This window comes from the organism of the source record quoted next, unplaced genomic scaffold (genome assembly GCF_019419815.1).
Source record: "Pyrus x bretschneideri cultivar Hongxiangsu unplaced genomic scaffold, Pyrus_bretschneideri_v1 Contig24, whole genome shotgun sequence".
Taxonomy (NCBI): domain Eukaryota; kingdom Viridiplantae; phylum Streptophyta; class Magnoliopsida; order Rosales; family Rosaceae; genus Pyrus; species Pyrus x bretschneideri.
The window spans coordinates 4,809,070-4,824,042 of NW_025999546.1; the positions used below are offsets into that span (position 1 = coordinate 4,809,070).

Here is a 14,973-nt window from a genome sequence, read left to right on the forward strand (position 1 = left end):
TTATTCTCTATAAATACAGCATGTCCTATTTTAGTAAATTCATGAAACTGAAGAATCGAAATGATTCTTGTTCCTATTATATAAATAAGCATGCCATATTATATGAAATCATAAAAATATTGGATCGAGGTTTGAAATTTCCTCATTCTAAATGGACCCCAATGTATGACTGTTCTTGTCTCCATAAATCCTCTTAAGATTTTTGTGTCCGAAATAATCAGACCCGGGAATTTGGGCCGTTCAAGAGAGAGAGATTCAGACTGTTCAAAGACTTCTTTTCCGTGAGTTAAGCTAGTGGGATGGGCTAATAGGGCCGCGTGATATAAAATGAGTGGTCTAAATTTTTGAATTCGACTGCTTTGAGCACAGAGATCTGAAGATGATCTAAGCTCTCATAATTGAGGGTTTTAGGCTTTTAACCTTAGATTGTGGAAAATATATAGAATATGTTAAACCATTCATAACTTGTGAAAAATATCGATCATAATTTTGTTTTATTAATTGGAGAACCAGAATTTAAATTTGAGACAGACAAAAATGTTCATTGATTAATGGTATGCTTAATAAAGTGGAATGGGAGTGGAAAAGGGGGAATTGAATTCTTTCTCCATTGATTTTGTGATTTAATAGTTTAATAATTTTTTAGGAATGAAAATATAGGCGGGGTCCGCTCAAAATCAACAATCACACTCATGAAAAATCATGAATTCCAATACCGAGGGGGCATGAGATTTTGACTCCATGAAAAAGTTGCAAGATGGAGAGAGATAAAGTATTCGAATTGTATGAGATTACTAGAGAGTTCTGAAATTTACCCAAAAACTTTTATTTTTGCCTATGTCCTCTAAAAAGGACATTAAATTGGAGAGTTCTTCAGAGTGCTTGCTTGCCATTTGGATGCTGGTCCTCACGCTAATCTCATAACATCTTATAAATAAATTGAAATTCTAGAAACCAATCTAAAATAATAATAATAATAATATCATGCATCCCTTTTACTTGTAGTGTAGATTCTAAAAATCAATTTAAATTCATTTATTAATTCTTGGCATCTTTTAGTGTAGATTATATTATCAGCATAAATAGACACTATGATATCTCATCATCTCCTTTCCTTTTAGTGTAAAATGTTGTTTCACTAGTACTCTTTTAACGATTATATAGTTTTGGCATTATTCAAACTTACATCAAAGTAATATTAGCAATTCATCTTACATCTTATGAGATGAAGACACTTGGCAAAATAGTAGTATTATCATTATTTGTTTTTTTTCTCAACCCAAAACTAGAAATTGGAGTAGATCTAATTTTCAGACAAGGATTGTCTCCGATGACCTTCTGTGCCTCCTGTTTTGTGTGATCACGATTAAGTCACGTCAGTATTTTATATTTTTTTATAGATATAATAAGACAAAAATAAATATTAATATAAAATATTGACGTGGTTTAACTATGATCACACAAACAAAAAGGCACAGAAAGACACCGAAAGTGGAAGGGCAGACAATTCTTATTCCTAATTTTCACAGTTGCTCAAACATAAACAACAATACAATATACAGTAGTGTGTGGGCCCAGGGAGTGGGAGAGAACATTTGTTGGAAATCAATCCTCCAAAGTCGAAAGTTTATGTTTTAGTTTATTACTAGCAATGATGCCCGCGCGTTGCTGCGGGATTGAAAATTATATGTACAACATATTTACAATCCTATTTACACATAATATCCTAATCAGCATTTAATTGAAATGAATAATTAGTGACTTACTCAGTAAGGACCGAGTACTTTTCACTTAGCCTAGAGTAATGGCCTGCATGAGGAAAGCTGAAGATGGTGACATCGATTTTCTTCCATTGGAGACAGGATGGACGTCCATCTCATGCACATCAACTTCATGCAACACCAAGAACTCCATCCCCGTTTGCTCTTCTAAATATGACCAACTGGTCCAATGTTTTGCCTACAAAGAACTTAGAACATCAAATCAATTAATCTTGAACCACATTAAAGAAATTTAAACAACCCCAAAATTTAATTTGTAGCCCAAAAAACCAGAGGAACAGTAATCGTGACATTTGATGAGTACATATATGAAAAATGTACCTGAAGATTGAAACTTTCATCAAATAAATCACAAAAAAGCAGAAAATTAGAGAAACCCAAAATTATAAATTGCATAAAATTAGATAATCCATTTCAGTCATGCGTAAATATACCATCACACAACAAATTTGCCTATTTGATGGTGATACACGATGTAATTGTTCAGATTCAAACCACACACAAAGCACTTGCAGCTCCCAAGTATACGTGTATCACATTCTGATGTTTGCTTGTTGACTTTGCCCCTGGAGTCCTGACTAATGCGATCTCCTTCAGTGGTGCATGCACTTTTTTCTCCTAAGTTGCTTCCTTAAACATCCCTCTTTCCTAAAAAAAAAGACCCAAAACATATCATATTAAGCATCAACGCTATTAATATTTATTAAAGAAATTGGTCACAACAGGTTTCACATACATCAGTTCTAAACCTAAAAGGCTTCAGATTTGTAGGCTTTGGTTCCCCATGAGCATTGCTGGCAACAGATGTGGAGTTTTCTTTCTGAATCTTATCTGCTTGATTGACCTGCAACATTGTTCAAGCGTTAACAGGCATAAAAAACCATAAGGGAGAAATGAACAAACATAAACACTATATAGATACGTTATTCTCATATACTTTGTAGCCTTCTTCAAGGCCTGGAATTATACAACTATTTTTTCCACTAATAGCTCTTATTTACATCTTTACTGGATTTGCATCACTTGGTTTATATTAATAAAATTAGAGGATTGCACATGCTTCTTTTTGGACGCCAAAACATTTTTTTTTTTTTTCAATTATTCTAGTTCCTTGTGGTTGAATGGGATTCTAAGCTTCAGATTTCGAAAACGGAGAGTTTTGAAAAACCTCAGAGTTGGCACCAATGAGCTTAAACAGAACAGATGAGAGCTATTGAGATAGAGCTAAGCTACTTCAACACTTCCATAAGTCCACGTCTCCACCCAAGCCTAGACATCCCAACATTGCCCAGATAGGTGTCCCATCTTGACCTGCAAGATTTACACAGAATTGCAAAGTTGGAAGAGGTTTAAGCATGAACAGAATGTAAAACGCAAAACTTTATAGCAGCAAATTGGGTTGCAAGCGAGAAGTAACCATCATGAATAAAAAGTGGGTACACAAAATTGGCAAGAGATGAGCTTGTTTCCTGAAACGCAGCTATGAGTGACGGTGATCAATCTCTCCATTTTTTACACAATTAAATTCGAACCTGTGGATAACTGAGGTTTGGAATCCTACTGAAATCAGGAATAGGCCATTGTAAGTTCGTCAAACTCCTGAAAGAAACAACAAAAACACAAAGATATTCAGTCTTGACATGATTCATTGTGTTAAATATTAAGAGCTACTTCTCAATTGTCGTTCCAAACAACCAGCACCATCACCTAATGTGATATAACATCAGATAGAAACGGGAGATGTTCCCTGCACAGTGGTTGGAAAAATGAGTTTCCCAACAAAAACTATGATTCCCTCTGTTGTTGCTATGATTAATCACAAATCTTTTGGATTTACACCTCCGTAGTTGGAGCTTTAAATCTGATGTATGAATAAATAGAAATTGTAGTCCTTAGATCACACAATTTTACCTTTAGACTTACTAAAAGACAGAATCAGAAGCAGCACTTACAACTTGAACAGTTTAGACATGTTGCTATACAAATCTGGAATTGTAGTCCCACCAAAGTTGTTGTCAACTTGACTGCAAAACAAATAAGATTATAGGGCTAAGAAACTTGATACGGGATTGCATCCCTCAAATTATGTTGTAGAAAAGGGAAAGTCTAGAGAATTGTTTCCAACAGTACGAAAATTCAAGAAAGGAAAGGATGAAAACATAATTAAGGCACAAATTTATGTTCCGAAGTAAGAAAACATACAGTATTAATAAGCTTGGCAACTCTGAGAACTATGGCGGAAGATACCCGGATAAGTTGTTGTTGTCAAGAAGACTGCAAAAAGGTATTGGTCTGTAATGTGATTTGTTTTCTTTTCAGTAGACATCTGATTAGAGTAGAGTTTTTTCTTCTTTTTTTACTTCACATTAGAATATAGGGGTTGATCTATGACATCTACCAACTGATAATATATGCATGCTCTAACGCAAGAATAAAATATGAACATACGGTGTTGTGAGCTGCAAAGCCACCTTACTGCTGCGCAAGAGCATCTCCCATGCTTTGGTACATATCTATTCGAGCTGCAGCAACAGTGCTATCAGGATTACACAACAATAATTATTTGAATATTAGAAAGAAATCAAACAAACAAAAGAGGAGAAATATTTGATGACCAAACAATCGTCAATTTCTTCAGCCATTAAATAAACCTTCTTCGACTGTTTAAGGTCACAATCAAAAAAGCAAACCCTTGATAGAGTTTTAGGCAACAATAATCAAGAGGAAACCAAATAAAAAAAATTGGAGATTTTTAAGAACCAAAAACTCTGCAATCAAACAAAATATATTCCACAAAAAGAGTTTAGAGAGAAAAAAAGAGGAGAGTGAAGAGGCTTACCATCCTTCAAGGCAACCAGAACTTTCAGATAAAATCACGCCAAAAAACCTACGAATGGATTTTCAACTTTCTCCTTGTGGGAGTCCATTGACTTTCAGCCTCCACCTTCTTCTCGACTCTGCAAACGCAAACAGACAAAGATAAAAATCATTAGACTCAAACGTAGGCGTAGTCATATTGGCTACAGCGGATACGCATCCCTATGCACCCGAGTTCAAACACCCTACTTGCAACCGCAGATTAGATTAGTTTAAAGCAGAACATCCCTTGTATCAAAAATTAAAAAAAAAAAAAAAAAAAAAAAAAAAAAAAAAAAAAAACATAAAACCATCACCAATACCATTTCTTTCTTTAGTTTCAAACTTCGAAGTTTTTCAATTTGGGTTTGCTTCCTAAGAGTCTAAGACCATAAAGAACGTCAGCTATCTCAATCTCAATGTCCTCATCTTTTTCTACAGCCCTGAAGATTTTGAGGATTTCAAATACCAATCTTAGGTCCATTTGATTCCTAAAAATATATGAATTCATAAGCTAAAAAATCTCAAAACTTTCCAAAAACTTCTTCAAAAATCATTTTTCGAAAACATAGTACCAACTGACCATCGTCTTCCTCAATGAAAATTAAGAGGGCAAAAGCGACGTAGCTTTGAAGCTCAGTTGCTGAAGACTCTGTTCTTCCTCCCCAACTCCTCCATAACTCCTAGAAGAGAAATTTAAAAATAAATAAATATCAAATTTAAAAACGAAATCCAAAAACAGAGCAAACAGGTTGGGTCACTCTCGAGTTTGGGTGCGAGCTTATCCCTAACCTTCACACCAGAAAAGAAGAATATGTAAAAATTAATCAGAGTTTTCATAAAATATACTACCTGATTACCTGCTATTGGAAACAAATAATAAATATACAAGGAATTTTAAAATAATTCAACTGCATGCAAATTAATCGAAATTTGTAAAGAAAAAAAAACTCAAAATATTAGTAAAATTAAGAAAAAAAATTATTAACCACACAACCAAATTTAATAAAAATAAATTACTGAAATTAAAACCCAAATTCCAGAAATAAAGAAAAATGGAACCTTTATATGGAAATTGAAGCTTTACCTGCAGATCGGCAACAGCGGCAGGTACCTCAAGAGTGAAAGAGAGAGAGCTGAAGATGCGTGAGAGAACAGAGGGAGGAGTGTCTTGCGATCCATGGCTTTGTGTAAAGCTTGAAGACCTTGTCGAAATACGCGCGGTACTCGTGCCTGAACAAATTAAAAAATTTGAAATTAAGAAATAGTTGTTCACAATGCAAAAATCCAAACTAAACAAAAAATCAATGCTTTCAAAGTCGTATGGCATGCTGGCTTATCACAATTGTTTAGTATAAATTTACACACATTATATATGGATAAATTTAAATAAAAAATAAAAGATAACCAAATCATACACTCGTAGTCTCCATATTCCCCCAGCAGGCAAACCTTGATGGGCTCCCCTTGAAAGCTTAGTTAGTGAACGCACCCACCTGCACACGCACTGCAGAACTTAATTCATACACATAGGAGAGAGAGAGAGAGAGAGAGAGAACCACAAAGTCCCGATTTTCAATCCCACTGCGGAGAGAAATCGATCAGATCCTCATATCCCTCAATAAAATGTATAAGAATATTTAAAATTTTGTTAAAACTCATAAATTTTTTCCGTCACTGTAAATTTTAACCCGTCCATTTTCCGTCTCTCTCCCCGAACGGTTAGGGTTTGGTCCAAAGTAACAAAAATCGAAAATAAAAACTCAAATACAACTATTATAAAATCTACCTGAGTTCGATAAAATTTGTTTCACCACGATTTGAAGACAGGCCGCTCCCACACATCGTGGGCAGGAGGAAAATTCGATATGGGTTCGTGTGGAGGTGCATCGATGATTGTTCGACGGATTTAACTGAGATGATGAAGAGGAATGGGGTGAGCAGCGCTAGGGCTAGGTTGAGAGAAATGGAGAGAGAAGTCTCTCGAATTTGAGAGAAATGAGAGAGAAACGGTGCCTAGGGTTACAGAGTGAGAAAAGGGAAGAACGGGGGATTTGATGGATGGTTATCGAGAGAGTAGGGAGAGATAAAGAGGGAAAGAAAAGGCGGTGGCAATTTTGTAAATAAAGTGAAATTCGGCTCAATCCTACGGACACAATTACCCTCTAACTTTTGGGAATTACCTTCCCAACCCAGCCCAGATCTGATGGTTTTTGTTGTAAATAGCGTGAAATCGAGGGGCAAACAATTGACTGTAGCCCAATGAACAGTCAATTGCTCCCTAGTTTTAGAATAGATAATGCCACTAGACTAAAGTGGAATGATTGGGATACAATGCAATAAATTTAATAATATAATTTGTGAGGATCGATCAATAAAGTAAAAATTGCAAATGGGTTTATAAAGTACGGATGAGGATCCCCTTGGATCCTCATTGTCTGATTGAAATGAATATTGGATTGAGGTTTGAAATTTCCTCATTCCAAATCGACCCCAATTTATGATTTTTTTTGTCTCCATAATAAAGGGTTTTAGCCTTAAATTTCCTCATTCCTCATTGTCTGATTGCAACCGTTCAGAACTTGTGAAAATGTTAGTTATAATTTTGTTTAATTGATTGGAGAACGAAAATTTTAATTTGAGATTTATTCGGAATAGTATATTTATGTGTTTACTAAAGTGGAATGGGAGTGGAAAAAAAGGAATTGGATTCTTTCTAAATTGATTATACAGTTTGATCATTTAATAAAACATAGATGTCCAAAAGTCTTTACTTTCACACAACTTTAAACTTGTACACACATATTTAGACTTTTACATACACCTTTATACTCTTTTTTTACACATCTTTAAACTTTGCCACATAATTTTATATTTTTGTTCACACTTTTAAACTTCTATACACATCTTGGACGTAAACTAAGGGGCACTTGCTTTTGTAGTTTTTCGTAACTATTTTTATAATTTATGGGCCATGATCTGTAACTGTGATGCACTCAATTTTTTCTAGGGAAAATTGCTCATCAAAGTGAGCAACTTTGTTACATGTCAGTATTGACGGAGTCAGGAATTTAAAGCGATAGAGTCAAAAAGTAGTTTTAAAAAATCGATAATACTTTTATTTATAATTGTCCACGATGTGTTCTCATATTTTGGAAACGTCATCTCACAACATCATTATCAATAGAATCAAATACATCTTTCTTAATGTACACAACTAAACTATCATTCAACTATTGATCTACCCATCCTATTACGATGTGGATTCTCCACAATTTTCATCACCGAAAAACTCTTTCAACTAAAGCAATTGCAACAGGTAAAATCAATGCTAATTTCACAAACAAGCACACCAAGGGATTCTGTCTATCCTTCTTTGTCTCCGTCAACTTTTGTGCAAGACTACTAATTCTTTTCAATGCAGTAATTTTGTTAAATTAAAAAAGTATTAATTAAAAATTATTTTTTATTTTCTTAAGGATAAGTTTAGAAGTAAAAGGTTATTGGGATAACTTAACAAAGTAGCATTGCAGCTATATGGGTTCATAAAATTTTCTAAGGGATAACTTGACAAGGTTATTGGGGCCAAGGGATGCCAATGCCCCCGCATTGGCTCCGCTAGTGCGTGTGTCCGAGATTGCATGCATTTTTAAGGCAATGCAGCCAAGGATGCCTGCATAATTAAAGTAATCCCAGAGAAGAAAATACTTAACAAAAAAAAAAAACCTTAATTAAGACTTGAGGGCTAAAAGTTAACGATATAGTGGGAGCTGATGCACTGTGAAAGCATGCTAGTTTATTTGTTAATTATTGAGAGGTTCAGGATAATTCATCAACGTGAAACACGTTTGGATGATTTGTTAACTATTTGAGGGGTTCAGGGTAACCCACCAACGTGGCAAATGAAGCAAAGGTGTTGATCACGTTGGAGTAGCTAGCTGTCATTTTGTATTTTTCTGGGTTAGTGGGATGTCTAGGATTTGGACAAAAGTTACGCTTTATGTGTTGTTATAAATCTCTTTCGGACTACTTAGCCTTTTTAACCAGTGGTCTTCTTCCTTGCTTTGTTTATGGCCTTTTCCTGGGGCCAGACTGCCTTTTAGCCTCCTTTGTTGTACATCCCATGGTAATTCAACTTAAATCGTATAGAGAGAGGATTGATAAAAAGAAAAAAGAAAGAACCCAAACCTTTAACCATGACATATAACAAATAAATTATCTCATGCACAAAAAGTCAATAAATTCAGTAAAAACTGAAGGCAAAGAGTAAATTCAAACAATTGAGAAACATACATGAAGCAACACATGGAGAAAAAGTAAAAAAATTGAGTAAAAACGAAAGGAAAAAAATAAATGCAAACAATTGAATAGTACACACACACACACACAACAGCTAGAAGCATGCAGAGAGAAATGGTAAAAATCCCGAACTTATTTGATTATCTTGAAAACCCACCAGATCCTTCTCACAATCCAAAATCCAAATAACCACTTAAAATCCATAAAATTACAATGAAATCAATACTAGAATGCACCAAACAACAGTATAAAAAAAATGCAGTAAAAGCAAGGATGAATTCAACAGCCCAAATAAGCCAAAAGATTCTGTTGATTCTAAAAATTACAAAATCTACGTGGCGCGCAGGCCGAGTAACTAATAAGCTAACTACATCCTTCGGTTGGATGCAGGGCGTGCCAACTCGTCGGCCGAGGAGTAAAATTTGTTGATGTTGCATTGAGCACGCTGCTGACTTCTTTATCTTGCGACTGCGGCCGAGGAAGGAACAAATCTCGGCCTTTGGATTCTCGAGCCTGAAGACAAGGCTGCTAGTTCTGTGAAGTTCACAAATCGTCGGCGGCGCCAGATTTGGTTACAATGATTATATTCGTGAGAGTATAAGCACGTCGAATCGACACCAGATTGTACGGACATAAGTATTCAAAGGTGATGTATGTCTTGATGGTGAATGTGATTCGACCGTCAAAATGCCGAACTCTGAAACTCACTTGTGAGTATCCAATCATAAAATCACTCGGCGTTCAATGCGCCAAATGTCATAACTCGTAACATCTTACTTCGCCGAGAAGGCTAATGAGATGACTTTTGCCAATAAAGATTCGGAAACCCTTCTCGACTGAGACTTGGATAGGTAACCAGTCGGCCTTGATGTAGTGCTGTTTATCCAAACTGAAGGTGCTCCTCGATCGGTTGATGATGTTCGCTGGTTGCCTTCATAGTGCTGTTTATCCAAACTGAAGATGTGTCGGCGAGAAAAAGAAAATAAAAATCTCAAGATGTTTGACGGGTTTTGCGTAGGATAATTGTATGTTGAATTGGAGGTCTCCTTTTAGTTGTCTGCAGCTTGGTATTTATAGAGATATGCAAGCCTAAGTCGCGAAAACCAATCCTAATTGTATTGTGACTCTAAGTCTTTATTACTCACGTCTTATCAAAATTTGTTGTCATCTTGCAACCTGATGCAATCTTGCTTTGACTAATAACCTTTATTCATCATTATCATAACCTTTATCTATAATCAAAACCTTCTGCCGAAGACCACATGCATGCATGACTCCTTCACCAAATCCTAGATAAGACCACGTGCACCAATCTCATCCATGAATTCCAAGTTCATTTGTACCGCACCACCTACTTGTATATCAGAAATAGGACTTAGGTTTTGGTCATAATTAGCCATGTAATAGACTGCATGCACTTAGAGTCTGATATAATGAGCCAATCGAATGTCTCAGCGCAATCCTTTGAAGACGGATCAGTTCATTTTTTCCAAAACAACCATCTGGATATATCAAAAATTAGGTTTTAACTATCCTAGTTAATATTAAGAGATAATATTATGATTAAAATCAAAATATTACTTCTCAATAATAACTAAAAATCATTTCAACCACTTTATCATTCAACGGTCTAAAATATGCTTATTCAACGGTCTCGATTGCTCGGACCGATGGTGTAATTTTGGGCCCAAACAGATTCATACCTCAATTGAATTTTGAACTTGATTCTCGCTTAAAAATCTTAATCTACAAAACCAAATTAGTATTATTAATAATAAAATAACACAATAATGTAGCAAACAACATTGAAAAATAAAATCTAGTAAAGGTAAAGATCAATTCAACAATCTAAATAAACGGAAGCATTCATACCTGAACTAGATTTGTAGGTTGATTTTGTCGCTTAAAAATTCTGATATGCAAAACCAAATCAATTTTATTAAAAACAAATCTATAATACAGACCTTTCACTGTTAATGAACAATGGTTTTTGTGTTGGGTTTTAGTATATGTATAATGTTGCTTCACTAGAACTCTTTTAACAATTACATAGTTTTGACAATATTTAAGCTTACATCAAAGTAATCTTTGCCTCTCATCTTACGTCTTATAAGATGAAGACACTTGGCAAAAGGGTAGTATTATCATTATTTTTTTATCTCAACCATCGTTTTGAAACTAGAAATTGGAGTAGATCTAATTTTCTCAGTTGCTCAAACACAAACACAATGCAATATATAGTTGCGTGTGGGCCCAGGAAGGGGGAGAGAGGACATTTGTTGGAAATCAAATCCTGTAGATTAAGGTAGAATGATTACATTTTAGTTTATTATGAGACTCCAGAATGATTGGAATTCAATCAAAGAAATTTCATAGTGTACTAAATTTAATAATATAATTTGTGAGGATTGATGGGTAAATTTAAAACTGAAGATACCAATAAAATTGCAAATGGGTTTAAAAAGTACGGATGAGGATCCCCTCCGATCCTCATTGTCTGATTGTAATCAATATTGGATTGAGCTTTGAAATTTCCTCATTCCCAAATGGACCCCAATTTATGACTTCCCTTGTCCCCATAATTGAGGGGTTTAGCCTTATATTGTGGAAAAGGGATACAATATGAATACCATTCAAAACTTGTGAAAATGTTATAATTTTGTTTAATTAATTGGAGAATCAAAATTTAAATTTGAGATTTCTTCGGAAGGGTATATTTATATGTTTATTAAGGTGGAATGGGAGTGAAAAAAAGGGAATTGGATTCTTTCTAAATTGATTCTATGGTTTAATTGTTTAATAAGTTTTTAGGAATGAAAAAAATAGGCGAAGTCCACTAAATATCAGTAATTATACTCATGAAAATCAAGAGTTTCAATACTTAGGGGGCATGAGATTTAAAAAAAAAAAATGAAATTATCTACACTAAAGTAGAGATGGGTGGGCTTAGCCTCACAATAAATTAGTAATAATGTGATTCAAATTCTTATTTGGCGAGACTCAAACCTAAAATCTCTTTCTTAAAAATGAAGAGCTTTTTAGTACTTGCTTCCATTTATATATTGACCCTCAGGCTAATTTCATAGCATCTAATAAATAAACTGAAATTCTAGAAACCAATCTATAATAATAATATCTCAACATTCCTTTTACTTTTAGAGTAAATTCAGGAAACCAATTTAAATTAATCCATTAATTCTTGTCAGCTCCTAGTGTAGAGTATATTATCAACATAAATGAACACTATGATATGTCATCATCCCCTCCAATTTTCTCAGCTGAAAAAAAAAAATTAAAAGAAAGCGTAAGAAATTTGAGTAGATCAAATTTTCACAGCGGCTCAAACATAAACAAAATACGATGTATAATTATATTTTATTAATTACAAAACAAATGTGAGCATCGGCGAACAAATTAGCAGTGAAGATACCAATAAAATTGGAATGATTGCTTCTAGTTGGAAGTGATGGGTGTAGAACCGGTCAGCGCTAGGTGTACAAATGCGCAAATAGTGGGAATGGGATCAGGATTCTCTCCTAATCTAAGGATGAAGATCCTCATGATCAAGGGATGTGGACCGTTGGATGAAAATTCAACGGTTATAATTATTATAACTTTAAAGGGACTTCCTGTTTGTAGCCGTTAGATTTTCATCCAACGGCCCACATTCCTTGGTCATGAGGATCTTCATCCTTAGATTAGGAGAGGATCTTGGGGGTAGCATGTGGGTCCCGTGATTTGTTGTAATTGGCGTTTTTTGTTAGGGATAGGATTTTCTCCCCTCTTTTTTTTTTCTTCCCTTTCTTTTTCTTATATTTGAACGGTAACAGTTAAGCTACATCAACATCTTACATTAATTTTTTTATAGCAAGAAAAAAAGATAAAATAAAAGAATGTAAGATAAGAAATTAAAAAGGGATGAGAAGAGGATGTGAGAGAGTTCTGTTTCTTCTTACCGATGAAGAGCACTAGTTAATACTTTACTAAAGTAGAATGATTGATACTCTCCACAAAAAAAAAAGTAGATTGATTGATTGTGTTTTCTAATTTGTCTGATTGTAATCATTCAATACTTTATTAAGCCACTAGACTAAAGTAGAAGACAATTATGAAGACCAGCAGTAACATATAGACCGGTCTCGTTTTCATTTTATGCATGGAATTATATGTGAGTAGCTGCATATAAAGACTAGCGGGAGGAGCCATCTTTTGCTACGCAAAACCATTTTTCTTGTCCTGAATCTAAGAAATGGCGGAAGGAGTTCTCTTCAACGTTGCAGGAGGGATCATTGAGAGGCTAGGCTCCCTAGTTTTCCAAGAGATTGGATTGATTTGGGGTGTCCAAGACGAGTTCCAGAAGCTCAAAGAGACAGTGGCCAGATTCCAAGCTGTTCTTCTTGACGCTGAGCAAAAGCAAGCCAACAATGAAGTCAAACTGTGGCTCCAAAGTGTAGAAGACGCAGTTTATGAAGCCGATGACGTGTTGGATGAGTTTAATACTAAAAATCAACGGAGAAAAATGATGCCTGAAAATACAAAGCTATTAAAAAAGGTACGCCTCTTTTTTCTTTAGCTCAAATCAACTTGCTTTTGGGCTAAAAGATAGGACATAAGATAAAAGATATTAACAAGAGGTTTGGTGAGGTTGCATCTCATAGAACCTTTTCATAGTCACATTAGCCTATAGATATCCACCTATTAGGAATACAATAAGTCTCTCAATAACTCAATTAACTGCAATAAGTTCTCTGCGTTATTATTTTGAATGTTTCATATAACTTAACGTTACAAAACTCTATTAACTTAATTAATATAGTTCTTTCATATTAATGATTATGTCTATTCAAATTCTTACAGGTAGGCCTTTTTTTTTCTAGCTCAAATCAACTTGTTTTTGGGCTAAAGATGGGTCATAAGATAAAAGATATTAACAAAAGGCTGAGTGAGGTTGCAAATCGTAGAACCTTTCACTTAGAAGTAAATCGTGAAGATACACGATTTGTAAAGAGAGAGAGGGTCACTCACTCATTTGTCCGTAAGGAAAATATTATAGGGAGAGATAAAGATAAAATGGCAATTATCCAACTTTTGTTGGATTCCATCTCAACTGAGAATGTGTCAACCATTTCCATAGTTGGAATTGGAGGATTGGGAAAAACTGCACTTGCCCAACTCATATTCAACGAGGAGGTGATTCAAAAGCATTTTGAGTTGAAAATATGGACATGTGTCTCTAATGTATTTGAGTTGGATATCGTAGTTAAGAAAATCCTTCAATCCAAAAATCATGACGAGATTGAGCAGTTGCAAAATGATCTGAGGGAAAAAGTAGATGGGAAGAAGTACCTACTTGTGTTGGATGACGTGTGGAATGAGGATCGAGAGAAGTGGCTTAGCTTGAAGAACTAGTTAATGGGTGGTGGAGAAGGTAGTAGAATACTAATAACCACTCGTAGTAAAATCGTTGCAACGATATCAGACGCAGCTGAATCATACACCTTAAAGGGTTTGAATGAAGAGCAAAGTTGGTCTTTATTTAAGAAAATGGCTTATAAAGATGGAAAGGAGCCAGAGAATTCAACAATTAAGGCAGTTGGGGAAGAGGTTGCAAGAAAATGCCAGGGAGTGCCACTCGCTATAAGGACGATAGGTGGGATGTTGTTCACCAAAGATGACGAAACTGATTGGTTGAATTTCAAAGAAAAGACACTTTCAAAAATAAATCAAGAACAAAAAAAGATATTTTACCAACACTTAAATTGAGTTATGATGTGCTCCCATCACATTTGAAGCATTGTTTTGCTTATTGTAGTTTGTTCCCACCTGATTATGAGATCTCTATACAGAGATTGATTAGACTTTGGGTGGCGCAAGGGTTCATTAAGTCAACTGATGAAAACAAGGGTTTGGAGGATGTTGCATATGAATATTACAAGGAGTTGTTGTGGAGATCGTTTTTTCAAGAAGAAGAAAAAGATAAGTTTGGTATAATAAGAAGTTGTAAAATGCACGATCTCATGAATGAACTTGCAATCTT

General features: G+C 34.8%; 3 protein-coding genes across 5 annotated transcripts in view; 2 read left to right on the forward strand and 1 right to left on the reverse strand.

Annotated features, from left to right (window-relative positions):
* Positions 1-14,973, forward strand: part of LOC103957677 (disease resistance protein RGA2-like) — a 99,310-nt gene that overhangs the window by 12,255 nt on the left and 72,082 nt on the right. The window lies entirely within an intron of this gene.
* The window catches only part of LOC125468218, a 58,977-nt gene that overhangs the window by 8,019 nt on the left and 35,985 nt on the right, over positions 1-14,973 (reverse strand). The gene's annotated exons all lie outside the window — the stretch shown is intronic.
* LOC125478242 (disease resistance protein RGA2-like) lies at positions 12,938-14,365 on the forward strand. The gene is made up of 2 exons (XM_048586217.1): positions 12,938-13,488; positions 13,794-14,365. The coding sequence occupies exons 1-2, from the start codon at positions 13,186-13,188 to the stop codon at positions 14,343-14,345; spliced, it is 855 nt and encodes a 284-aa protein (XP_048442174.1). The 5' UTR covers positions 12,938-13,185; the 3' UTR covers positions 14,346-14,365.

What these genes read in the sequence shown, in the direction of transcription:
- LOC125478242 (XM_048586217.1), top strand. Translation starts at nt 13,186, where the DNA reads ATGGCGGAAGGAGTTCTCTTCAACGTTGCAGGAGGGATCATTGAGAGG. An exon ending in ATACAAAGCTATTAAAAAAG is followed by an intron (nt 13,489 to 13,793) that starts GTACGCCTCTTT and finishes AAATTCTTACAG; the next exon opens with GTAGGCCTTTTTTTTTCTAG.